The sequence below is a fragment of the Scyliorhinus canicula genome, chromosome 7 (assembly GCF_902713615.1).
Source record: "Scyliorhinus canicula chromosome 7, sScyCan1.1, whole genome shotgun sequence".
Taxonomy (NCBI): Eukaryota; Metazoa; Chordata; class Chondrichthyes; order Carcharhiniformes; family Scyliorhinidae; genus Scyliorhinus; species Scyliorhinus canicula.
The window spans coordinates 200,970,471-200,995,582 of NC_052152.1; the positions used below are offsets into that span (position 1 = coordinate 200,970,471).

General features: G+C 48.6%; 1 protein-coding gene across 1 annotated transcript in view; it reads left to right on the forward strand.

Moving 5' to 3' along the window:
* Positions 1 to 1,886: 1,886 nt before the first annotated feature.
* rem1 (RAS (RAD and GEM)-like GTP-binding 1) overlaps positions 1,887 to 25,112 on the forward strand; it is a 32,593-nt gene continuing 9,367 nt past the window's right edge. The window contains exons 1-3 of the mRNA XM_038803710.1: positions 1,887 to 2,014; positions 12,334 to 12,713; positions 23,568 to 23,644. Coding sequence (XP_038659638.1) covers positions 12,344 to 12,713; positions 23,568 to 23,644 — 447 coding nt within the window. The 5' untranslated portion in view covers positions 1,887 to 2,014; positions 12,334 to 12,343. The remainder of the gene's footprint in view (positions 2,015 to 12,333; positions 12,714 to 23,567; positions 23,645 to 25,112) is intronic.

The window sequence follows — 25,112 nt, forward strand, 5'->3', positions numbered from 1 at the left end:
ATTAAATCTGCCCTAGAAGAACAAGAGTAGCAGGCGCATGGAAACCCCACTACCTGAAAATTCCCCTCCAAGCCACACACCACCCTGACTCGGAAATATATCGCCGTTCCTTCACTGTCACTGGGGCAACATCTAGGAACGCCCTCCCCAACAGCACAGTGGGTGTACCTACACCTCATGGACGACAGCGGTTCAAGAAGACAGCTCACCACCACCTTCTCGAGGGAAATTAGAGATGGGCAGTAAATGCCAAGCCCACATCTCATGAAACAATATTTTTTTCATTTAAGTTGCTCTTTTCACCAAGAAAGAAATTAAAAAGGAAAAAAGGGTTGCAGCAAATCAGAGCGAAGCTGAAAAACACCAGCGACGATCCCAGTGGTGCTGAATGGTGGTCTACTCTTCTTATCCATTTATGGGATGGGGCATGGTTGGCCAGCGCCGGCCCTAGGGTTGCTGGCGCCCCGGGCAAGCTGAACTTCAGCGCCCTTCGGGGGGCCGGGGCCGGGGGCCGGGGCTGAGGGGGGGGGGGCCGAGGGGGCGGGGGTGGGGGGCGGGGCTGGGCCGAGGGGGGGCAGGGGCTGAGGGGGGGGGGGGCCGAGGGGGCGGGGGTGGGGGCGGGGCTGGGCCGAGGGGGGGCGGGGCCGCGGGGGGGGGGCTGGGCCGAGGGGGGCCGGGGGGCGGGGGGTCGGCCGGAGGGGGGGGCCGCCCTTGGGGAGGGCGGCCACCGCGCGAGTAGGGCGGCCACCGCGCATGCGCTGGTTGGCACCGGCCCAATTGCGCATGCGCGGGACCCGAGTCTCTGCCGCCCCCGAGCACATGGCGCCCCGGGCGACTGCCCGAGTTGCCGGTACCTTGGGCCGGCCCTGTGCTTGGCTAGGCCACTGTTATTGCCCATCCCTAATTGCGCTTGAGAAGGCGTTGCTGAGACACGTTCTTGAACCGCTGCAGTCCGTGTGGTGCTAAAACTCAGCCTTCACCCACCTATTATTCACCCCTCATGGCTCAGTAGCACAGTGGTTAGCACTGTTGCTCCACAGCTCCAGGATCCCAGGTTCGATTCTCCGCTTGGGTCACTGTCTGTGTGGAGTCTGCACGTTCTCCCCGCGTCTGCGTGGGTTTCCTCCGGGTGCTCTGATTTCCTCCCACAGTCCAGGTTAGGGTGGATACGTGGGTTTGAGTAGGGTGATCATTGCTCAGCACAACATCGAGGGCCGAAGGGCCTGTTCTGTGCTGTACTGTTCTATGTTCCATGTTCTATGTAATTGGCCGTGCTAAATTGCCCCTTAGTGTCCAAAAAAGGTTAGGCGGGGTTACTGGGTTACGAGTGAAGGTGTGGGCTTGGGTGCGGTGTTCTTTCCAAGGGCTGGGGCTGGGTCGAATGGCCTCCTTCTGCACTGTAAATTCTAGAATTCTATGAAATTGTTGGTTCCACCCAAAACATACTGTGCAGAAGGAGGCCATTCGGCCCATTGAGTCTGCACCAACCCACTTAAGACCTCACTTCCACCCCATCCCCATAACCCAGTAACCCCTCCTAATCAGAGGAAACCCACACAGACACGGGGAGAACGTGTAGACTCCGCACAGACAGTGAACCAGCGGGGAATCGAACCTGGGACCCTGACGCTGTGAAGCCACAATGCTATCCACTTGTGCTACCCTGCTGCCCCCAGAGAGACTTTGCACAGGAGACCTGCAAACTAATAGATCCCCCCGCCCCCCACCCACCGTTTGTTCTGGTCAACACTCAGTGAATTGGGAGGAAAGGCGACAGTGGCCTCTGGAGGATGAGGTGGGCAGCAGACAGCACACACCCACACACACACTGCCGAGGAACTGACGCTCATTGACTCCTGATGTCATGGGTGGTAGTTTATAAAGGGGGCCAGCCTGGCTGGGATATCTCACACACACACACACAAGTATGAGGGAGCAGGGATGTGCTGAGGCAGCGTGGAATGCAAACCAAAGAGACTACAGCCAGAAAAGAAACGGATTGAAGCCCTGAGCTGTAAGTGCGACTTCTAAACTTTGCAAACACCGCATGCAGCTTTTTGCCCATTCTGTGCAAATGGTGGCAGCCGCAAACGTTATCCTTATAAATACCTGAAACATGTAAGGACTATAATCGCCGGGGTGCATGTGGGGAAAAGTTGGAATCTTGAATGTGATGTACAAAACTTTTAATAGCACCGACTAACTTTCCCCCCCACCTCTTGCCCTTACCTTGCTCAGTGTTTCACATCAGCACAATCAAAAGGCATGTGGGCAGTGAAACTTTACATTCTCTCTCACACTCTGTGTACGCTGGAGCGAATTTTTAAACACGTTCTTCCCACATTCCTGAACGATTTTAGTAGCAGCGGAGCCAGTCCCTGGTGGACAATGGTCGAGTTTCCAAAAGTGAAACTTTTAAAAACGATTTCCACAGCTTTTTCCCCCCTGATGATTAATGTGCATTGCAATGACGCTGTAGTATTTGTTGTGGCGATTGACAATATATCAATAACGGTCAGGGCATTCCTGCTCCTGTATTTTCTGTACTGGATGTGAAACTGGATGAAGTAAGTCACCGTGAATCAGTTTCAAAATGACACTCGAGAATCGCCAGTTCTGGGAGTAACATATAACACATCCGGCTTGTTAGTAGGGAAATGAATTATTAAAATATTGCCACTCGGTCTTGCGAGGCATTTTTATTTAATAGTTCAGCAATGCGAAAAGTGAAGCAAGAAAAAAACGCAATCCACTGTCTTTTGGCTTAAGTGGACCGTGTTGGTTAAACGGGGTGGGGGGGTGAAATGGTGCAAACAGGGTTGGCTTATTTTTTTAGAAATGAATCCCAAATAATGCCCCGGTTGCTGTTCTGAGACCTAACTCAATGGGTGGACGAGGGGCTTCCAGTGAGATGCAATTCACTCCCATTTTTGGAAGACTTTCAGTGAAGTTCCACATGTGAGACTTTTAACATCTGAAAATAATGGCATTTGTGGTGCGGAAGTTGGAACCAAGATTGCTACTTGGGTTGGCGACTGGAAGCAGGCATTGGTAATAAATGGGAAAACCTGTTCCTTAAGGTAGTGGGGATAGTTTTTTGACTCTAAAGATCTTTGAGCCCCCCATCATTTAATTTACAAGCAATATTAGAGCTGGTGCTTCTCATAACAGAAAATTTGCTGGTGGCCCAATTCAAAGAAAATTATCAGCAGGAAAGGAGAATAACCCAAATTAAGCATGTAGAGAATGGCAAATATGTTCCAATGAAGCTAATACATATTGAACAGCAATCTTGAAAGTAAGTTGCATAATAAATGATAAGTGATGGTGAAGTGGGAAGGTGTACAATCATTATCGTTCAGTCAGTGAGCAGCAAAGAACAGCCAATTCAATATGTCTTAAAGTCTAGTCACTGTCATAGATCATAGAATTTACAGTGCAGAAGGAGATCATTCAGCCCATCGAGTCTGAAGCAGCCCTTGGAAAGAGCACCCCACGCAAGCCCACGCCTCCACCCTATCCCTGTAATCCAGTAACCCCACCTAACCTTTTTGGACACTAAGGGCAATTTAGCATGGCCAAAGGGGCTGGTTTAGCTCACTTGGCTAAATCACTGGCTTTTAAAGCAGGCCAGCAGCACGGTTCGATTCCCGTACCAGCCTCCCCGGACAGGCGCCAGAATGTGGCGACTAGGGGCTTTTCACAGTAACTTCATTGAAGCCTACTTGTGACAATAAGCGATTTTCATTTCATTTCAATACATCTAACCGGCACATCTTTGAACTGTGGGAGGAAACCAGAGCACCCGAACGAAAACCGCGCAGACATGGGGAGCACATGCAGACTCCACACAGACAGTGACCCAAGCCGGGAATCGAACCTGGGACCCTGGAGCTGTGAGGCAAATGTGCTAACCACTGTGCTACCGTGCTCCCCTGTCCTAAGAAAGTTGGGTAGGAAAAGCCAGAATGGTTTCAGAAGTGTGAAGAGAGTCTCTCGCAGCAACATTCATCACTGAAGATAAGATTGCCATCAATCGGGGTTTAATCAGCCTATTTAACTTGGACTGTGAGAATCGAACAAATAACAGTGTACAGAATATATAAAAGCAAATTACTGGAATCTGAAACGAAAGAGAAAATGCTGGAAAATCTCAGCAGGTTGGCAGGATCTGTAGAGAGAAAAGAGCTAACGTTTCAAGCACGATGACTCTGTCAAAACGAACAGACCGAGAAAGTGGGAAATATTTATACTGTGGAGTGAGAATGAAAGATAAGTCAAAGCCGCAGAAACCCAGGGGAACTGGGTGCTAATGGCCACAGAAACCAAGGGAAAGAGTGCTAATGGCAGTCCCCAGAGAGGGCAAAAGGTGTGAGAGGTCAAACAGCAACGAAACTAACATCAGAGGGTGAACTGTAGATATTGGGGGGAGGGGAAGGGGGAAGCAAAGAGGAGCCTTTAAAGGTGCAGGAAAGGTGGATAAGATTGAGGAGGGGAATTAAATATATATTAAGAAAGAAATAAATGGTAAAAGACAGTTAAAATGAAATGAAAACAAATGGGTCGAGGTGGGGTAGAGCTGATCATCTGAAGTTGTTGAATTCGATGTTCAGGCCTGAAGGCTGTAGCGTGCCTACCCGGAATATATAAACCTTCAACTAGAACACAAAGGAGAAAGTTTTTTTTCTAGATGAAGAACTTGTTCACCCATCTTCCCTCTGCTCGTGGACCTACATTGATTAGCTCTTGGTCCAGTAGTGCGGCAGTTTTAAAATTCTCATCCTTGTGTTAAAATCCCGACAGGATCTCGCTCCCTCCCTACGTTTGTATACTGCTGCAAACCCACCAAGTGCATTGTGCTCCTCCGGTTTTGGCCTCTTGCGCATCCTTACGTTTAACACTCCAGCGTTAGTGACCGCGCCCTCTGATGTCTGGGCCCTAAACTCCGGAATTCCCTCCCTAAACCTCTCCCTCTCTCTCAGCTCCTTAAGGAATCTCCTTAAAATCTACCCCTGTCACCAAGTCTTTGGTTCCGCGTCACATTTTGTTCAGTTATATTCCCGTGAAGCTTATTAGCAGTAAAATGCATGTTGTTGAATTGCCTTTCAATTACCTCAATGCTCATCACCTCATTTGAACCTGGCTGGATTAGTTGGGATTGGAGAGAACTGCAGCCATATCAGACCAGCCTTTTATGCTGAGTTTGAGGCACTTAACCCCAAAGGTAGATTGGTTAACCCCCCAGTTCCATGGATCCAAAGCGCTGTCCTCTTTCTATTAGTCAAGCCACTTTTGCTGGAGGAGTGAAGATGATGATAGGTCTCTTTTACAGTAAGAAGTCTTACACCAGGTTAAAGTCCAACAAGTTTGCTTCAAACACTAGCTTTTGGAGCACTGCTCCTTCCTCAGGTGAATCCTTCCTCAGGTGAATTCTTATGACAAGGGAGCACGGCAGCACAGTGGTTAGCACACTTGCCTCACAGCTCCAGGGCCCCAGGTTCGATTCCCGGCTTGGCTCACCTGAGGAAGGAGCAGTGCTCCGAAAGCTAGTGTTTGAAACAAACATTTTGGATTTTAACCTGGTGTTGTGGGACTTCTTACTGTGCTCACCCCAGTCCAACGCAGGCATCTCCACATCAGGAATGTTTTAGTCACTGGTTTAATATGAAAACATGGGATGATCCAACTCTCTTGGCTGGATGGCCTTCTTACATTTGGCAGTAGCCCCCTCTCTCCTGAGTCAGAAGGCTTTGGGTTCAAGTCCCACTCCAGAATGTGTTATCCCATCTGACACTACAGTGCAGTACTGAGGTAGTGCTGCACTCTCGGAGGTGTCAGTCTTTGGATAAGAGGCGTCACTATTTCGAAGAACAGCAGCAAAGTTTGCCCCCCCTGTCCTGGCCAAAATCTACCCCTCAGATAACATCATCAAAAACAGATCAACGGGCACTGCTTAGCACTGCTTCCTCACGGTGCCAAGGACCAGGGATCGATCCCAGCTCCGGATCATTGTGGAGTTTGTACATTCTCCCCGTGTCTGCGTGGGTCTCATCCCCACAACCCAAAAAGATGTGCAGGGTAGGCGGATTGGCCACGCTAAATTGCCCCTCAGTTTGAAAAACTAAAACAAAATGAAGAAGGTTAAGAGGTGACTTAATAGAGGCATACAAAATGATCAGAGGGTTAGATAGGGTGGACAGCGAGAGCCTTCTCCCGCGGATGGGGATGGCTAGCACGAGGGGACATAGCCTTAAATTGAGGGGTAATAGATATAGGACAGAGGTCAGAGGTGGGTTTTTTACGCAAAGAGTGGTGAGGCCGTGGAATGCCCTACCTGCAACAGTAGTGAACTCGCCAACAGTGAGGGCATTTAAAAGTTTATTGGATAAGCATATGGATGATAAGGGCATAGTGTAGGTTAGATTTTAGTTTAGTTTTTTTTTCCATGTCGGTGCAACATCGAGGGCCGGAGGGCCTGTACTGCGCTGTATCGTTCTATGTTCTATGTTCTGAAACAGATCATCTGGCCATGATCACATTGCGCGGAAACCTGCTCTGCATAAATTGGCTGCCATGTTTCCGAACTTACAACAGTGACTATACTTCCAAAAATTACCTCATTGGCTGTAAAATACTTTGGCCAATCCTGTGGACCTGAAAGGTGCTAGACAAATGCACGTGTTTCTCTGGTCTGCTGACACTTGGAGTGGGGATGATAGGGCTGGCCGTCCTATTCTAGACTGTCTGGAACAGAACAGGCTGCGTGTGCAATGAAGATGTGCTTCAGCAACTTGGCGGGAGACAGTGGCGCAGTGGTAATGTCAGTGAACTAGTAATGCAACAGCCCAGAGGGGGGCACGGGTTCAAATCCCACCACGGCAGCTGGTGGGAATTTGAATTTAATTAATAAAACCTGGAATTGAAAGCTAGTCTTAGTATTGGTGACCATGACAACTATCATCGATCGTCATAAAATCCCATCTGGTCCAATAATGTTGTTTAGGGAAGGAAGTCCCGTCCTGGCAGATGTGTGCCTCAAGTGCCCTGTGAAATGCCCGAGTGAAGCATTTCGAGCACAATTAGAGAGGCAACCAATGCTGGCCTTGCACAAAAGGATAAAATAAATTACAGTATATGAGTAATCTGAAACGTGATATGGATTTCCTGTTGGCTCATTGCTTGGAGATTGATAGCTGTGGTTAGTCAACAACTCCTATCTCATTGTATCATTGCACTAACAGGGTAGTAGCAGGTGAATTTCTCATCTGTAAATTTCTGTCAATGTCTTTCTGAAAAGAGATGGGGAAAATGAAGTGAAAAAGGGTAACACGGTAGCACAGTGATTAGCACTGTCGCTTCACAGTGCCAGAGTCCAAGGTTCGATTCCCGGCTTGGGTCACTCTCTGTGGAGTCTGCACGTTCTCCCCGTGTCTGCGTGGGTTACCTCCGGGTGCTCCATTTTCCACCCACAAGTCCCGAAAGAAGTGCTTATTAGGTTTGTTCAGTTTTGGTCTCCTTACCTGAGAAAGGACGTACTGGCACTGGAGGGTGTGCAGAGGAGATTCACTAGGTTAATCCCAGAGCTGAAGGGGTTGGATTACGAGGAGAGGTTGAGTAGACTGGGACTGTACTCGTTGGAATTTAGAAGGATGAGGGGGGATCTTATAGAAACATAAAATTATGAAGGGAATAGATAGGATAGATGCGGGCAGGTTGTTTCCACTGGCGGGTGAAAGCAGAACTAGGGGGCATAGCCTCAAAATAAGGGGAAGTAGATTTAGGACTGAGTTTAGGAGGAATTTCTTCACACAAAGGGTTGTGAATCTATGGAATTCCTTGCCCAGTGAAGCAGTTGAGGCTCCTTCATTACATGTTTTTAAGGTAAAGATAGATAGTTTTTTGAAGAATAAAGGGATTAAGGGTTATGGTGTTCAGGCCGGAAAGTGGAGCTGAGTCCACAAAAGATCAGCCATGATCTCATTGAATGGCGGAGCAGGCTCGAGGGGCCAGATGGCCTACTCCTGCTCCTAGTTCTTATGTTCTTATGAAATGGACAATCTGGGGCTGGATTCTACGACCCCCCCGCCGGGGGCTGGTGTGAATCCTGCCCCCGCCGGCCGCCGAATTCTCCGGCACCGGATATTCGGCGGGTGCGGGAATCGCGCCGCGCCGGTCGGCAGCCCCCCCCCCCCCCCCCCCCCCCCGGCGATTCTCCGGCCAGCGATGGGCCGAAGCCCCGCTGCTGTAATGCCGGTCCCGCCAGTGTGAATCAAACCACCTCCCTTACCGGCGGGACTGGCGGCGCGGGCGGGCTCCGGGGTCCTGGGGGGGGGGGCGTGGGGCGATCTGGCCCCGGGGGGGTGCTCCCACAGTGGCCTGGCCCGCGATCGGGGCCCACTGATCCGCGGGCGGGCCTGTGCCGTGGGGGCACTCTTTTCCTTCCGCGTCGGGCATCAGCCTTCACGATGGCCGACGCGGAGGTGACCCTCTCCCTGCGCATGCGTGGGGATGATGTCTGCAGTCGCTGACGCTCCCGCACATGCGCGGACTTCCGCCGGCCGGCGGAGTCCCTTCGGCCCCGGCTGGTGTGGCGCCAAAGGCCTTTCCCGCAGGCCGGCGGGTCGACAGCCACTCCGGCGTGGGCCTAGCCCCTACAGGTGAGGGCTAGGCCCTAATAGTGCGGAGGATTCCGCATCTTTGGGGCGGCCCGATGCGGAGTGGTTTACGCCACTCCATCCCGCCAGGACCCGCCGCCCCGCCGGGTAGGGGAGAATCCAGCCCCTGAATTCTCCCTCAGTGTACCCAAACAGACGCTGGAATGTGACGGCTAGGGGATTTTGAGAGTAACTTCACTGCAATGTTAATTTAAGCCTACTTGTGACACTAATAAAGATTATTATTATTATATTTGAACAGTGGTTAGCACTGGGACTGAGCGCTGAGGTCCCAGGTTCGATTCCGGCTCTGGGTCATTGTCCGTGTGGAGTCTGCACATTCCCCCCGTGTCTGCGTGGGTTTCACCCCCACAACCCAAAGATGTGCAGGGTAGGTAGAATGGCCACGCTAAATTGCCCCTTAATTGTGAAAAAATAATAATTTGGTACTCTAAATTTATAAAAAAATATTATTATATTTGAAAAAGAAAGAAGTTAACTCAGTGAGAATTGGTCCTACAAAAAGTGAGTGTGAGAAATTAGTGGTGGGAAATAGGAGACGGCAGATGAATTGAAGCGATATTTTGCATTGGTCTTCACCATACAGGGTAAAAGTAACAGCCCAGAAGTAGCTGTAAATCAGGAAGTGGGAGGGAGAGAGGAACTCTGGAAAATTAGAATCACCAGGCAAGTGGTACTGGGCAAATTGTTGGAGCTGCGTGCTGATGGGTCGCTGGGTCCTGATGGACTCAATCCCAGCATCTTAAAAATACCGGCGAGTGAGATAGTTGATGAGTATGACAGCATGGTGGCACAGCGGTTAGCACTCCTGCCTCACAGCACCAGGGACCCGGAGTGTGGCGACGAGGGGATTTTCACAGTAACTTCATTGCAGTGTTAATGTAAGCCTACTTACATGTAAGAACATAACATAAGAACATAAGAACTAGGAGCAGGAGTAGGCCATCTGGCCCCTCGAGCCTGCTCCGCAATTCAATGAGATCATGGCTTATCTTTTGTGGACTCAGCTCCACTTTCCGGCCCGAACACCATAACCCTTAATCCCTTTATTCTTCAAAAAACTATCTATCTTTACCTTAAAAACATTTAATGAAGGAGCCTCAACTGCTTCACTGGGCAAGGAATTCCATAGATTCACAACCCTTTGGGTGAAGAAGTTCCTCCTAAACTCAGTCCTAAATCTACTTCCCCTTATTTTGAGGCTATGCCCCCTAGTTCTGCTTTCACCTGCCAGTGGAAACAACCTGCCAGCATCTATCCTATCTATTCCCTTCATAATTTTAAATGTTTCTATAAGATCCCCCCTCATCGTTCTAAATTCCAACGAGTACAGTCCCAGTCTACTCAACCTCTCCTCATAATCCAACCCCTTCAGCTCTGGGATTAACCTAGTGAATCTCCTCTGCACACCCTCCAATGCCAGTACATCCTTTCTCAAGTAAGGAGACCAAAACTGAACACAATACTCCAGGTGTGGCCTCACTAACACCTTATACAATTGCAACATAACCTCCCTAGTCTTAAACTCCATCCCTCTAGCAATGAAGGACAAAATTCCATTTGCCTTCTTAATCACCTGTTGCACCTGTAAACCAACTTTCTGTGACTCATGCACTAGCACACCCAGGTCTCTCTGCACAGCGGCATGCTTTAATATTTTATCGTTTAAATAATAATCCCGTTTGCTGTTATTCCTACCAAAATGGATAACCTCACATTTGTCAACATTGTATTCCATCTGCCAGACCCTAGCCCATTCACTTAACCTATCCAAATCCCTCTGCAGACTTCCAGTATCCTCTGCACTTTTCGCTTTACCACTCATCTTAGTGTCATCTGCAAACTTGGACACATTGCCCTTGGTCCCCAACTCCAAATCATCTATGTAAATTGTGAACAATTGTGGGCCCAACACGGATCCCTGAGGGACACCACTAGCTACTGATTGCCAACCAGAGAAACACCCATTAATCCCCACTCTTTGCTTTCTATTAATTAACCAATCCTCTATCCATGTTACTACTTTACCCTTAATGCCATGCATCTTTATCTTATGCAGCAACCTTTTGTATGGCACCTTGTCAAAGGCTTTCTGGAAATCCAGATATACCACATCCATTGGCTCCCCGTTATCTACTGCACTGGTAATGTCCTCAAAAAATTCCACTAAATTAGTTAGGCACGACCTGCCTTTATGAACCCATGCTGCGCCTGCCCAATGGGACAATTTCTATCCAGATGCCTCGCTATTTCTTCCTTGATGATAGATTCCAGCATCTTCCCTACTACCGAAGTTAAGCTCACTGGCCTATAATTTCCTGCTCTCTGCCTACCTCCTTTTTTAAACAGTGGTGTCACGTTTGCTAATTTCCAATCCACCGGGACCACCCCAGAGTCTAGTGAATTTTGGTAAATCATCATTAGTGCATCTGCAATTTCCCTAGCCATCTCTTTTAGCACTCTAGGATGCATTCCATCAGGGCCAGGAGACTTGTCTACCTTTAGCCCCATTAGCTTGCCCATCACTACCTCCTTAGTGATAACAATCCTCTCAAGGTCCTCACCTGTCATAGCCTTATTTCTATCAGTCGCTGGCATGTTATTTGTGTCTTCCACTGTGAAGACCAACCCAAAAAATCTGTTCAGTTCCTCAGCCATTTCCTCATCTCCCATTATTAAAACTCCCTTCTCATCCTCTAAAGGACCAATATTTACCTTAGCCACTCTTTTTTGTTTTATATATTTGTAAAAACTTTTACTGTCTGTTTTTATATTCTGAGCAAGTTTACTCTCATACTCTATCTTACTCTTCTTTATAGCTTTTTTAGTAGCTTTCTGTTGCCCCCTAAAGATTTCCCAGTCCTCTAGTCTCCCACCAATCTTTGCCACTTTATATGCTTTTTCCTTCAATTTGATACTCTCCCTTATTTCCTTAGATATCCACGGTCGATTTTCCCTCTTTCTACCGTCCTTCCTTTTTGTTGGTATAAACCTTTGCTGAGCACTGTGAAAAATCGCTTGGAAGGTTCTCCACTGTTCCTCAACTGTTCCACCATAAAGTCTTTGCTCCCCGTCTACCTTAGCTAGTTCTTCTCTCATCCCATTGTAATCTCCTTTGTTTAAACACAAAACACTAGTATTTGATTTTACTTTCTCACCCTCCATCTGTATTTTAAATTCCACCATATTGTGATCGCTCCTTCCGAGAGGATCCCTAACTATGAGATCATGAATCAATCCTGTCTCATTACACAGGACAAGATCTAGGACCGCTTGTTCCCTCGTAGGTTCCATTACATACTGTTCTAGGAAACTATCGCGGATACATTCTATAAACTCCTCCTCAAGGTTGCCTTGACCGACCTGGTTAAACCAATCGAAATGTAGATTAAAATCCCCCATGATAACTGCTGTACCATTTCTACATGCATCAGTTCTGTACCATTTCTACATGCATCAGTTCTGTACCATTTCTACATGCATCAGTGACACTAATAAAGATTATTATTACTGTTAAAGAGATGACTGGATTAAACATTGGATGTTGGTTTGAACATGACAGGGTTCAATGGTGGGAATCCTCCATGTGAGTCGACAGTTAAGCATTGACGCCGCTGATCAGCTCTCCTATTTTCTTCCCCTGTCTTTATTTCTCCAGCCCTGCGGATATGACTCTAAACACCCAGAGGCGTGATGGCCATGCCCCCCTGCAGAGACGTGCCAGCTCTCCCGTGCCCTCGACTCACCATCACCCACATCCTCACGTCAGACCTGTCCGCAGCCTGACCACCGAGAGTGAACTGCTGGCCTACCCCGCCCAGGGGCAACACAGACCCAACTTTGGCCATTCGGTTTCGTGCCAGCCCGGGGAGAGGGAGCATGGCAGCTGGTCATCGGACTCGCCCGAATCGGACGGCTCCAGCGACTCCGGAGGCGGACTCTTCCGGGTGCTGCTGCTTGGGGATTCCGGAGTGGGAAAGTCCAGCCTGACCAATATCTTCGCAGGGATCCAAGATGCACATGGCGAGCACTCAGGAGGTAAGAATGGGAGCATGAGGGGCCAAGGGTGGGCCATTCAGCCCTTCAAATGCACAAAGGGACAGAAGAAGTCCGCTAAGCCCCTCAAATCATTTTCCATTCTATTGGATCAAAGCTTACCTGCATTAACGCCACAGGCCCATCTGTGTTCCACACCTCAATATCTTTCCCAACAAAAAAAAACTATCAATACAAAAGCCAAAAACTACAGAAGCAGGAAATTTTAAATTAAAGCAGAAAATGCGGGAAATATTCAGCTGGCTTTCATCTGTGCAATGAGAAACAAATAAACATTTCAGGTTGATTACCTATTTTAACTATTTCTCTCCACACAGATGTGGCCAGGTCTGCTGAACAAACCTGTATGAAAATTTGAATTGATCTCGGCCTCAATGGCTTTGCTAGCGGAGGGAGTTCCATATTTCCTCCACCTCTTGTGTGATGGAGATCATGGGTGGCACAGTAGCACAGTGGTTAGCACTGTTGCTTCACTGCTCCAGGGTTCCAGGTTCGATTCCTGGCTTGGGTCACTGTCTGTGCAGAGTCTGCACGTTCTCCCCGTGTCTGCGTGGGTTGCCTCCGGGTGCTCCGGTTTCCTCCCACAAGTCCCGAAAGATGTTCTCGTTAGATGAGTTGGACATTCTGAATTCTCCCTCCGTGTACCCGAACAGGCACCGGAATGTGGCGACAAGGGGATTTTCACAGTAACTTCATTGCAGTGTTGATGTAAGCCTACTTGTGACACTAATAAAGATTATGAAATTAAATTAAATCCCTGAAAAACCTGGCTCTAATTTTAAGGAAAGGTCCTTTGACCAAGACTCCAACCCCGCCCCTCCTCCCACCAGAGGAAATAGATTCTCAGCACATATTCTACCCAGTTAAGTCTTTTCACCATTTGAAGAGAACATTCCTGGACCCTGCAAACTGCCCTCTCAATTTAATCCTTTCAGACTCTGGCAACATTCTGATGAATCTGTGGGTATTCGTACTCCACAGGGAACACATCCTTCCTGAAAGGCAGCTCCCTGAACTGGAGATATTCAATTGCAGGTTGAAGGAACATGAACAGGAGTGCACAGGAGAACAAAGAGAGGTTGTCACAGACAGAAAGGGGTGTAAAAGTGCAACAAGAAATTTGGAATTATAAAAGTGAAGCTAACTAATAGGGGAAGGTAGATGTAGTAAATGCAATGATTGGTGACCAGCAGTTGGCTAACGAATAACAAAGGGTTAATTAACATTAATATAACATTTGTTAATATTATGGGCAATGCGGTAGCACAGTGGTTAGCACTATTGCTTTCACAGTGCCAAGGTCCCAGGTTCGATTCCTGGCTTAGGTCACTGTCTGTGCGGAGTCCGCATGTTCGCCCGTGTCTGTGTGGGTTTCCTCCGGGTGCTCCGGTTGGCTTCAACAAGTCCTGAAAGATGTGCAGGTTAGGTGAATTGGAAATTCTGAATTCTCCCTCTGTGTACCCAAACAGGCGCCGGACTGTGGCGACTCGGGGATTTTTACAGCAACTTCATTGCAGTGTTAGTGTAAGCCTACTTATGACAATAAAGATTAATATTTTATTATTATTAACACACGGGCTATATACAGAGCACCAAAACCGAGTCTTCATTCCCAGCACTGGCTGAAAAAACCCGCACTCTGCACCAAGGTCCCTGCGCTCATTCCTTATTGGTCGATCGGGTCACATGTCCCTTCCGATTCCCCCCCCCCCCTTAAAGGGGCGAGCCATTACATCCTGCCCCCTTTAAGACCATTATTACACAGTGCACTGAGAACTTCCACAATTTTCAAAACATTAATTCGAAACAATAAATAACAATTTTTAACACCATTTATCAGAAACCCAGTCTGCCAGGGGACTTTCTCTTTCTCTGGGAATGACCCCGTTCAACTGGTTGAGGTTCCGCTGAAGAGGCAGTTTCATTTGGACCTGCTTCACTGGGACTCGGGAGCAGTACGTTACTTCCCACTGCTTCCTCAGATTCACAGGGAGCAGCACTTTGACCTGCCTCTGGTTGATCAGCCGCTTCACTCCTTGGGCAAACAACAACACTACTTCCTGGAAAACTGGATCAGGCAGTAGCACCGGCCCTTGGGAGGGCTCCCTCCTCCCAAATTATGTTTCTTCAAAAACTTGTGCTGCACTTTCACTTCATAGGACAGTCTTGACCACCACGACTCCCGGGACCCAACTTGATGCACTTCCAAAATCCTTCACAAAAGCTAGATCGTCTATCTCAAATGCTGTTTCCACATTTGCCGAATCATGGTTCTTTTTCTGACAACTCTGCCTAGTCTCCACCCTCTCCGCTAAATTTGGAACTAGCAGGCTCAGCCTGGTTCTCAAGCATTGACCCATCAGCAACTCAGCAGGAGCTTTGCCAGTGGTGGTATGCAGGGTGGTTCTGTAGGCTAACAGGAACCGTGCCACCTTGGTATCTCGGTTCCTAGTGTCGCAGGTGATTGCTTCTTCAGACCAGCCTCGAATTTCTGAACGGTGCGTTTGGCCAACCCATTGGACAAAAGGATATATAGCGTGCTCCGAATATGTTTTATCTCATTAAACATCATGAACTGCTGCAATTCCGCACTTGTAAATGCCGTCCCATTGCCTGAGACAAGTACATCTGGCACGCCGTGGGTGTTGAAACATGGGCGCAGTTTCTCAGCTGTGGCGTATGAAGGTGTGGACTTCATTTCAAATGTCTCCATCCATTTTCAATGGCCGTCCACGAGCAAAAGATACATAATGCCCATGCCAACATAATCCACGTGAACCTCACCCATGGTCCACCCGGCCATTCCCAGGGAGCTCCAGCTTCTGGCATTTTATTCACACATTGTTTCACCATCCGTCCTATATCTGCATCAATGCCAGGCAACTTCTCTCTCCATCGATGCTGCCTGACCTTTCCTGCATTTCCAGCATTTTCTGTTCTCATTCAAGATTTCCAGCATCCACAGTATTTTGCTTTTGTGGACGTAACAAAGATGTTTTCACTTAGAGTCATAGAATCTACAGTGCAGAAGAAGGCCATTCGGCCCATCGAGTCTGCACAGGCCCTTGGAAAGAGGACCCTACTTAAGCCCACGCCTCCTCCCTACCCCAGTGACCCCCACCCAACCTTTTGGACACTAATAGCAATTCATCATGGCCAGTCCACCTAACCATCGTCAGTGCCAAGTGTCGCACAGAGAATGCCAGTGAGGGAGTGGAGGAAGCAGGCGAGGCATGAACCTTGAAACAAGATGGGTACACAGCTCATGACTGTCTCGGGTAGAAAATTTGAAATATGTGGGAAAAATCCGACCTTCAGCATTCCCAAAGATAGTAATAACTGGAATATATATATAAGCACAGCCTTGGCCAGTTATCTGTGTGAGTCGAGCCATTGGGAGATCACAGATCCTGCTCAATGTGTGTACATTTGTATGTAAATTATTCAAAATATACACACTTGAATATGGGTAAGGACAGGGTTGGGCCCTGTCTTATGCTCTTGGCGTAGCATAAGCTGCTTCCTTGATGTTCACTCTGACAAAGGAAGGTTCAGACGTGGAGATAACTTCAACACCTTTATTAAACTATTTACAATCCTCCTACTCGGATTCACCACTACTGTTAATCCTTCTATAGCTGTGTGATTCTTCCCCTTGGTCAGAAAGCTCATTCAGTGGGAACCATCACAGACGTGTCAGTGACGTATGAGGGAGGTTGAATCGGTTAGGATTAAAATCTCTGGAGTTCAGAAGAATGAGGGGAGTATCACAGAACAATTTTATATAAACCTGTAAAATGCCAACAGGGCTAGACAGGGAGAAAGGGTGTTCCTGATGGTGAGGGTGTCCAGAGCCAGGGGTCACCGGCTGAGGGTACGGGCAAACCCTTTAGGACAGAGATGGGGAGAAACTTCTTCACCCAGAGAGCGGTGAGACTGTGAAATTCGCGACCGCGGAAAGGAGCTGATGCCCAAACATTGTATGTTTTCAAGATGATCCGCTTTCCACCCACAATCCAAAGGTGTGCAGGTGAGGTGGATTGGCCATGCTGAATTGCCGCTTAGTGTCTAAAGGTGCCCAGGTTAGCTGGGGTTACCGGGATGGGCTGGGGGAGTGGGCCTAAGTTGGGTGCTCTTTCAGAGGGTCATTGCAGACCCGATGGGCCGAACGGACTCCATCTGCACTGTCAGAATCCTATGATTCATGGTGACACAAGTAAATAATGGACAGCTAGCCAATGAGAGGGAGGATTGAACAAGTGTCCAATGGATTTTAAGAAGGATTTAGGAGGAGGCCAAGAGGCTTAAGGAAAGGAAGTCCCGAGTGCAGGAACATTAACAGCGGAAGGCGTAGCCAGAAATGGTTGGGGCGCAGGGAGAGGAGAGGGAGAATTTGCTTTAAAAGTTGAGATAAAAGCTGGAGGAACCACACGGTGGGAGAGCTCCGCTTGACTGCATTCTGAAATCTGCTGTAGCTTTTCTTGGTACAAAAGGTCAGGGTTTGCTTTGAACTTGAAACTCCAGGAAAACTAAAACTGGGACCAACAAGGCAATTAATAACTGCAGGGCCCCTTTTCCAGCCTGATTTCAGGCCAGAGTTATGGAAAATGTTTGAATGCATTAGCTTAACAGAGGATGCATTCTGTATTAACAAGCCTTACTTACCATTGGTTAGTCCACAGGGAAATTTAGAATTCTAACCATGTACTTCTTTGTGTTAAATGCAAATCATTCTGCTTTTTGGAAAGTAAAGGCTTTAGAGATGTGGTTCCTAATGAATCAATCATAAAGTAAAACTCTGGCGGTATCAATAGATTTACAAACACATGGGGCGCGATTTAATCACCATGTTGCTCTGGAAGTGCCAGTTAAATAGTGGGAAGGGCCAAAATCGAGGCGCAAATCAGTTTGCCATCTAACCGGCTTGCTCTCGATAGCGAGTTCCGGATCACGCCCAAATATGTCAAGCATGTAATTAACCCCCAATGTAACGGCCTCCCGGGAATTAACCAGCTCCCCAGTGAGAAATTACACGGTTGTTGTTTAGTACTCCTTTTTAAAAACGTGAAGCTGGCACAGTGGCTGCTGAGGGGAACTGAGGAGGTGAGGAGCCATCTCCATTTCTGGACCTGCAGCTCAAAGGCACTGGAGCTGCTGTGCCACTGCTTGGGGTGGGTGGCCGGGGGTTGAGGCGTTCCAGGTTGGGGGTTGTTCCTAGGCCCGGGGGGGGGGGGGGGGGGGCATTGAGGGGCTTTTTGTCTGTGAGGTCTTCAAGCCATCTTTACATATTGTGGATGCCCATAACGGGCACCTACAGCTGTTGCCTGTCCGACACGGCCCAATCTCACCGGAACCAAATCCTGGTATATGGGATATCCCAATCTGTCAGAGAGAGAGATAGGGACACACACACAGAGGGACAGAGTGAGAGAGAGAAATAGGGACACACACACAGCAAATCCTAGCAAACACTTCCTGGACAGAGTCCTGTTCTTGGTTCTATGCTGAAGGTCACTTTAACTACCCTTGAAAGTGAGCAGCCTGCAGGTTCACAGCTCAAGGCCATTGCTAATGAGGATTTGGCTTTGTTGATTGTGAGAGCACTTCGCAGCTGCAGGGTGTGTTTGCTGCTTGCTCCTGCTGGTGGCTGCTGATGCCTGGGGGCTGCTGTTGCTGTTTCCTTCCTTTTCTGTAGCCGGAAAGAAAGACATTTTTTTCTAATATACCTGAGTCCTGGATGACCGAGCTCAGGGGAACATCTGAGTCCAGAAGGCAATCCAGTTTGAAGCAAAAAGACGCTGCGGGACCTGTTGTGCGACATTGATCCAAATGAGCCACCTGCTAACACCGTTGAAGAAATGCTTTTGCAGATTGCTGATACTTTTGTTGCTGGTGTGGTGAATGCTGCATGTAACTGGCACGTCACCGCGGGTTAAACACGCTGGAATCAAGGATGTTCAACTGCACCCTGAGCGCCAGTGGAATATGCGGATGCCAGGATTTGGTTGCGGTGAGATTGGGCCGTGTGGGAGGGGCCTGCACAGCTGCTGCTACTGGGCGGAGAATGGCGCTGAATGTGGAACACGTCACACATTGATGGACAGATCATTTCTACGACAAAGTTCTGGACATTATAACATTCTAGGCTTATCCTCCATTTCTGTTGAGGAACCTGTGAGGGGCGATACCAGGTGATTGTTTTTTTTTGTGATAATGAACTGATATAACTTTGCATTGATACCAATATGGAACGGTCTTTTCACAGTAACTTAATCGAAGCCTACTTGTGACAATAAGCTATTATTATTATTATGATGATGTTTCCTTGTTGTTTAATGGTTAGTGTGATATGTGGAATGTTACATAGTTGATTTTCAAATCTTTGTTACTGTTGACCGTTTAATAAACAAAATATTCTCAAGTGGTATCTTGTGGATACCAGGGACGGAATTCTCCGACCCTCCGGGGGGGTTGGAGAATCGCCCGGGGCCGGACTCAATCCCGCCCCCGCCATGTCCCGAATTCTCCGCCAGCCGAGATTCGGCGGGGGCAGGAATTGCGCCGTGCCAGTCAGCAGGCCCCACGCGGCGATTCTCTGGCCCGCAACGGGCCGAAGTCCCGCCGCTGACAAGCCTCTCCTGCCGGCGTGGATTAAACCACCTCTCTTGCCGGCGGGATTGGTGGCGGGGCGGGCACCGGGGTCCTGGGGGTGTGCCCGGGGTGATCTGACACCGGGGGGGTGCCCCCATGGTGGCCTGGTCCGTGATCGGGGCCCACCGATCGGCGGGCGGCGCTGTGCCGTAGGGGCACTCTTTTTCATCCGCCTTCGCCATGGCCTTCACCATGGCAGAGGCGGAAGAGGCCCCCTCCCCTGCGCATGCGCCGGGGTGACGTCAGCAGCCGCTGGGGGTTCTGAGGAATAAGCACGGAGATCAATATGGGGAGGGAGCGAGGATTCAGCCAGTGATTTGTTGGGGGGGAGGGGGTGGGGGGGGGGAGGTTGGGAATTTGAGGGGGGCAGGCAGAACTGATGCCAGGAGTAACTTACCCTTGCAGCTCGGTGACGGTCGTTGGTTTTCTTTCAACGCTGGTGTTCCTGGTCACGCTGCCCGCACTGACAGTCGCTGTCACTGTCTCCTAGGCGGTATTGGTGGCCCTGCTGTTTGCCCACCAACCCCCCCTCGGAGGAACAGGATGCTCTGTCGCTCATCCACAAGGTCGAGAAGCCTGGCCAGGTTGGCACCCCCAAAGTGACGAGCAGGTCTGCACGCTGCCATGCGTTGGTGTTGACTAGCAGTGAGTGCTGAGGAGTGTTTAAAAGCAGCTTGTTAGTGGCGAGACGCTGAGGCATGAGTCGGGCGAATCAGACGGCGAGACAGCCGATAATGGCAAGAAGCTCGTGGGGGCCCATTTCCGGCACTAAGTGCCGTTAAATACGGGCCATGATCTTGCCAACGCAACCGTCGAGAAACACCCCGTGCAAAATTCCATTTGTTTCAGTTAAATCATGGCCATGGCTGATTATTCCCTTTTGAGGGTATTCTATAAGGCAGAGAGAGGTAGAATTAGAAAAGGACGACTCGTTCTAACGTAACAAGACAATTCAAACGTCCGAATATTCTGTCTTGTAGCTTAGCTGATAGAGCCATCGAACGATAGAATGGGACAGCGCAGAAGAAGGCCATTTGTCCCATTGCGCTAATGCTGTACTTTTGAAGGAGGTATCCAATTAGTCACACTCTCCTGATTGTTCCCCACAGTCCTGTTTTTTTTGCTTCAAGTATTTCTCAGTTCTCTTTGCAGAGTTAGTATCGAATCTGCTTCCATATCCTGTCAGTCAGTGCAATCCAGACCACAATCGGGAAGTAATAAAACTCCGAAGGGACTTTGAAGTTGTGATAGGGCAGACATTAGCCATTGGTTTGAATCCAGGAAGGTTTGAGCATTCGGTGTGAAATCAGTTTGGCTCAAAGTCTGGACTTTCCTCTCTCCCGACACCTCTTGGCGTCCCCTCCCGCCTCCCTTTAAGGTGCTCTTTATAACCCGCCACTTTGACAAAGCTTTTGGTCACCTGTCCAAAAATATTGTCTTGTATGGTTGGTTGTCAACTTTTGCAATCGCTCTGTGCAGTGGCTTGGGTGGCTTTACCAGGTTAAAGGTGCTAGAGAAACTCAAGTTGTTGTTGATATCAGTGGGCGTAAATCCACAGGGCAGAGCAGAACGTTTTTTGCAAGTTTGATATGCGTCGTTTCTTTGAGGGAATCGCTCTAATCGTTGAAGGCACAGTCACGTTCTGACACTGTGGGCTGGAAGGCTCTGCCAGGATTATAAAATGGCGGGCAGAGGACCCAATGTGGATGCCTGACAGATCCAGTTTGACGTTGAGTTGACCTGAAGGGTTTGAGGAGCCTTAGGGAGAGGGTGGATGGAGGATGAAGGGGTGTGAGGAATGTGGGTTCGTGGGTCTGACGGTCTCTGATACAAAGTCCCAGAGAACCCAGTCAGGCCTTCCAACCAGCCCACCTCGACCACCCACGCCCATTTTATCCAACAAATCTGATAATTTCCTGACTTGAGCTTACCCGCCTCAATTGCCAAAGTCCAGTCCTGTGAGAGAAGGTGCTGTTAAATTGGTCATGAACTGGGACTTGACCTCATTCAATCATTCGGCCTTGCATGTCTTGGGCTAAGAACTGATGCTTAACGTGGTTGCTGTTTTGGGATAACTTGGGTGTATATTTAGCACCGTTTGAAATATTTCTGAGTTCATCGGCAGGTCCTGTGTTAGTTCTACAAATGGAAGTTTATTTTCTCCCTCGGGTCAACTAAAACATTGTAAGATGCAAATTAGAGCCCTTTGCATTCTGCTCCAAAATCTCGCTCCAAGGGAGTTGTCCACCACCCACTCCTGCCTCCCATGTGGTGTCTCTGAAAGAACTTGCACATGAGGGATGGTTTTGCCTCGCAAGGCTGCGTACTTAGCCCCCTACTCTACTCCCTGTATACACACGACTGCGTGGCAAAACTTGGTTCCAACTCCATCTGCAAGTTTGCTGACGATATGACCATAGTGGGCCGGATCTCGAATAACGATGAGTCAGAATACAGGAGGGAGATAGAGAACCTAGTGGAGTGGTGCAGCGACAACAATTTCTCCCTCAATGCCAGCAAAACTAAAGAGCCGGTCATTGACTTCAGGAAGTAAAGTACTGTACACACCCCTGTCAGCATCAACGGGGCCGAGGTGGAGATGGTGAGCAGTTTCAAATTCCTAGGGGTGCACATCTCCAAAAATCTGCCCTGGTCCACCCACGTCGACGCTACCACCAAGAAAGCACAACAGCGCCTATACTTCCTCAGGAAACTAAGGAAATTTGGCATGTCCACATTAACCCTTACCAACTTTTACAGATGCACCATAGAAAGCATCCTATCGGGCTGCATCACAGCCTGGTATGGCAACTGCTCTCGGCCCAGGACCGCAAGAAACTTCAGAGAGTCGTGAACACCGCCCAGTCCATCACACGAACCTGCCTCCCATCCATTGACTCCATCGACACCTCCCGCTGCCTGGGGAAAGCAAGCAGCATAATCAAAGATCCCTCCCACCCGGCTTACTCACTCTTCCAACTTCTTAATCGGGCAGGAGATTAAGAAGTCTCAGAACACGCACGAACAGACTCAAAAACAGCTGCTTCCCCACTGTCACCAGAATCCTAAATGACCCTCTTATAGACTGACGTCATTAACACTACACCCTGTATGCTTCATCTGATGCCAGTCCTTATGTAGTTACATTGTATATCTTGTGTTGCCCTATTATGTATTTTCTTTTATTCCCTTTTCTTCCCATGTACTTAATGATCTGTTGAGCTGCTCGCAGAAAAATACTTTTCACTGTACCTCGGTACACATGACAATAAACAAATCCAATCCATTGATGCCCACTGACACCACCATCAACTTGCATTTATAAAGAGTTCCAATTTGGAAACTGTGATATTTTGTGTGCTGCTGGTGTGTAGAATCCATCTGTCCACCAGTTTGATTCATTTAAAATAAGAAGGTTTAATAGTGAAAATAAGATGCAAATATGTAAATGCTGCTCCATTGTTAATTTCACACGATTATCTGTCTTTCGTAAAGTTAATACATTTCCAAGGAAACAAAACTTTGTGTAGACAACAACTGGATTACAATAGTAAGACCTGTGGGCAGCACGGTGGTGCAGTGGTTAGCGCTGCTGCCTGTGGCGCTGAGGACCCGGGTTCGATCCCGGCCCCGGGTCACTGTCCGTGTGCAGTTTGCACATTCCCCCCGTGTCTGCGTGGGTCTCACTCCCACAACACAAAAAGAGACAGCCACAGAGTGACACTCTAAATTCCAAAACACTGAGAGATTTTCCCAACTAGCAATACCATGGCTGGATCTAAGTTAGAGTTGCCAAATCCCATTGAATATTTTCCTCCAGGTTTCACTATTTAACCGCCACCGACTGTCCCAGACCCACACTCTTGACAGTGACAGCCCAACATTAATTTACTCTCTCTGTTCTGGGGAGGAACCAGCTCCGTCTACCATTTCTCCGCACCTCAGCATCCTGGTCCTGAAACCAAGTGGTCACGGCTGTGGGGCATCGGGCTTGTGGCATCGGACGTGTGCCAATGTTAAGGAACATCTTTGAAGCACTCAGGCTGTGCGGTTGACCAGCTTTGGTACTGAGTTGATTCAGGACCGTAGGTTTCACTGCCTCTTTCACCCAAAGGGACAAATTACATTTCTTTTCCACAATGTCCCTCACATCCCTCATTATTCTGTGTTGCTCCTTTGTTTCAGAGGACATCTACGAGCGAACTTTAGCTGTTGATGGAGAAGACACAACCTTATTAGTAATGGATACGTGGGGAACTGAGGTAAGATTGTTTGCATTTTTTTATTTACAGGAGGTGGTCATCGCTGGCTAGGCCAGCATTTATTGCCCGTCCCTAAATGCCCTTGATAAGGTGGTTGTGAACTGGCTTCTTGAGCCACTGCAGTCTCTGAGGTGTAGGTACACCCACAGCGCTGTTAGGGAGGGAGTTCCAGGATGTTGACTCAGCGAGAGTGAAGGAATGGTGATACAGTTCCAAGTCAGAAGGATGTGTGAGGAGAAAGTCCAGGTGATGGTGTTCCCAGGTATCTGCTGACGATTGCCTTTCTAAGTGGTAAAGGGTTTGGAAGGTGCTGTCAAAGAATTCTTGGTGAGCTGCTGCTGTGCTTCTTGTAGATAGTACACACGCCTGTCACGGTGTGTTGTTGGCAGAGGGAGTAGATGCTTGAGGTGGTGGGTAGGGGGCTGATCAAACCTCTTGCTTCGTCCTGGATAGTATCGAGCAATGGGAGCTACACTCCCACATGGGAGGCACGGTAGCACAGTGGTTAGCACTGTTGCTTTACAGCGCCAGGATCCCAGGTTCAGGTCCCCGCTGGGTCACTGTCTGTGCGGAGTCTGCACTTTCTCCCCGTGTCTGCATGGGTTTCCTCCGGGTGCTCCAGTTTCCTCCCACAAATCCCGAAAGACATGCTGTTAGGTGAATTGGATATTCTAAATTCTCCCTCTGTGTACCCAAACAGGTGCCAGAATGTGGCGACTGGGGGATTTTCACAGTAACTTAATTGCAGTGTTGATGTAAGTCTACTTGTGACAATACAGATTATTACTATTGCGCTCATCCAGGCAAGTGGAGAGTATTCCATTACATTCCAGGTGTGCTTAAAATACCCGAGGTGATTTTCTCCTCCTCAAATTGAGTTTGCTTCACAAAGGGCAGCACGGTGGCGCAGCGGGTAGCACAGCTGCCTCAAGGCGCTGAGGTCCCAGGTTCGATCCCAGCTCTGGGTCACTGTCTGTGTGGAGTTTGCACATTCTCCCCGTGTCTGGGTGGGTTTCACCCCACTACCCAAAGATGTGTAGGGTAGGTGGATTGGCCACGCTAAATTGCCCCTTAATTGGAAAAAATAATTGGGTAATCTAAATTCATTTGAAAAAAAAGAGTGTGCTTCACACAACTTTGTTTCTCCATCAATCACTCTCTGACTGAGGCAATTGTTTGCTTTACAATACCCTTGTTAAATGCTATTTTTAAGCATTTAAACAGTCGTTGCTCACCAGGACTGAGCAATTGAAGTAACTTTCTTACTTTTTCCTCCTTGTACCTAGTAAATATATTCCCTCTCCGCTTCCACTTCCCACTGATGTGTTAACTCGGGTGAGGTCGCTCCTTTTCTGTCCCGTTATTAGCCCATTTGTTACTATGTTCCCATTGGTTCCTGTCTGTACTGTTTTACTGGAGACACGGAAGAGGAAAAATTGGGCCCCATCGTGCCCTGTTTTTTGGAGTA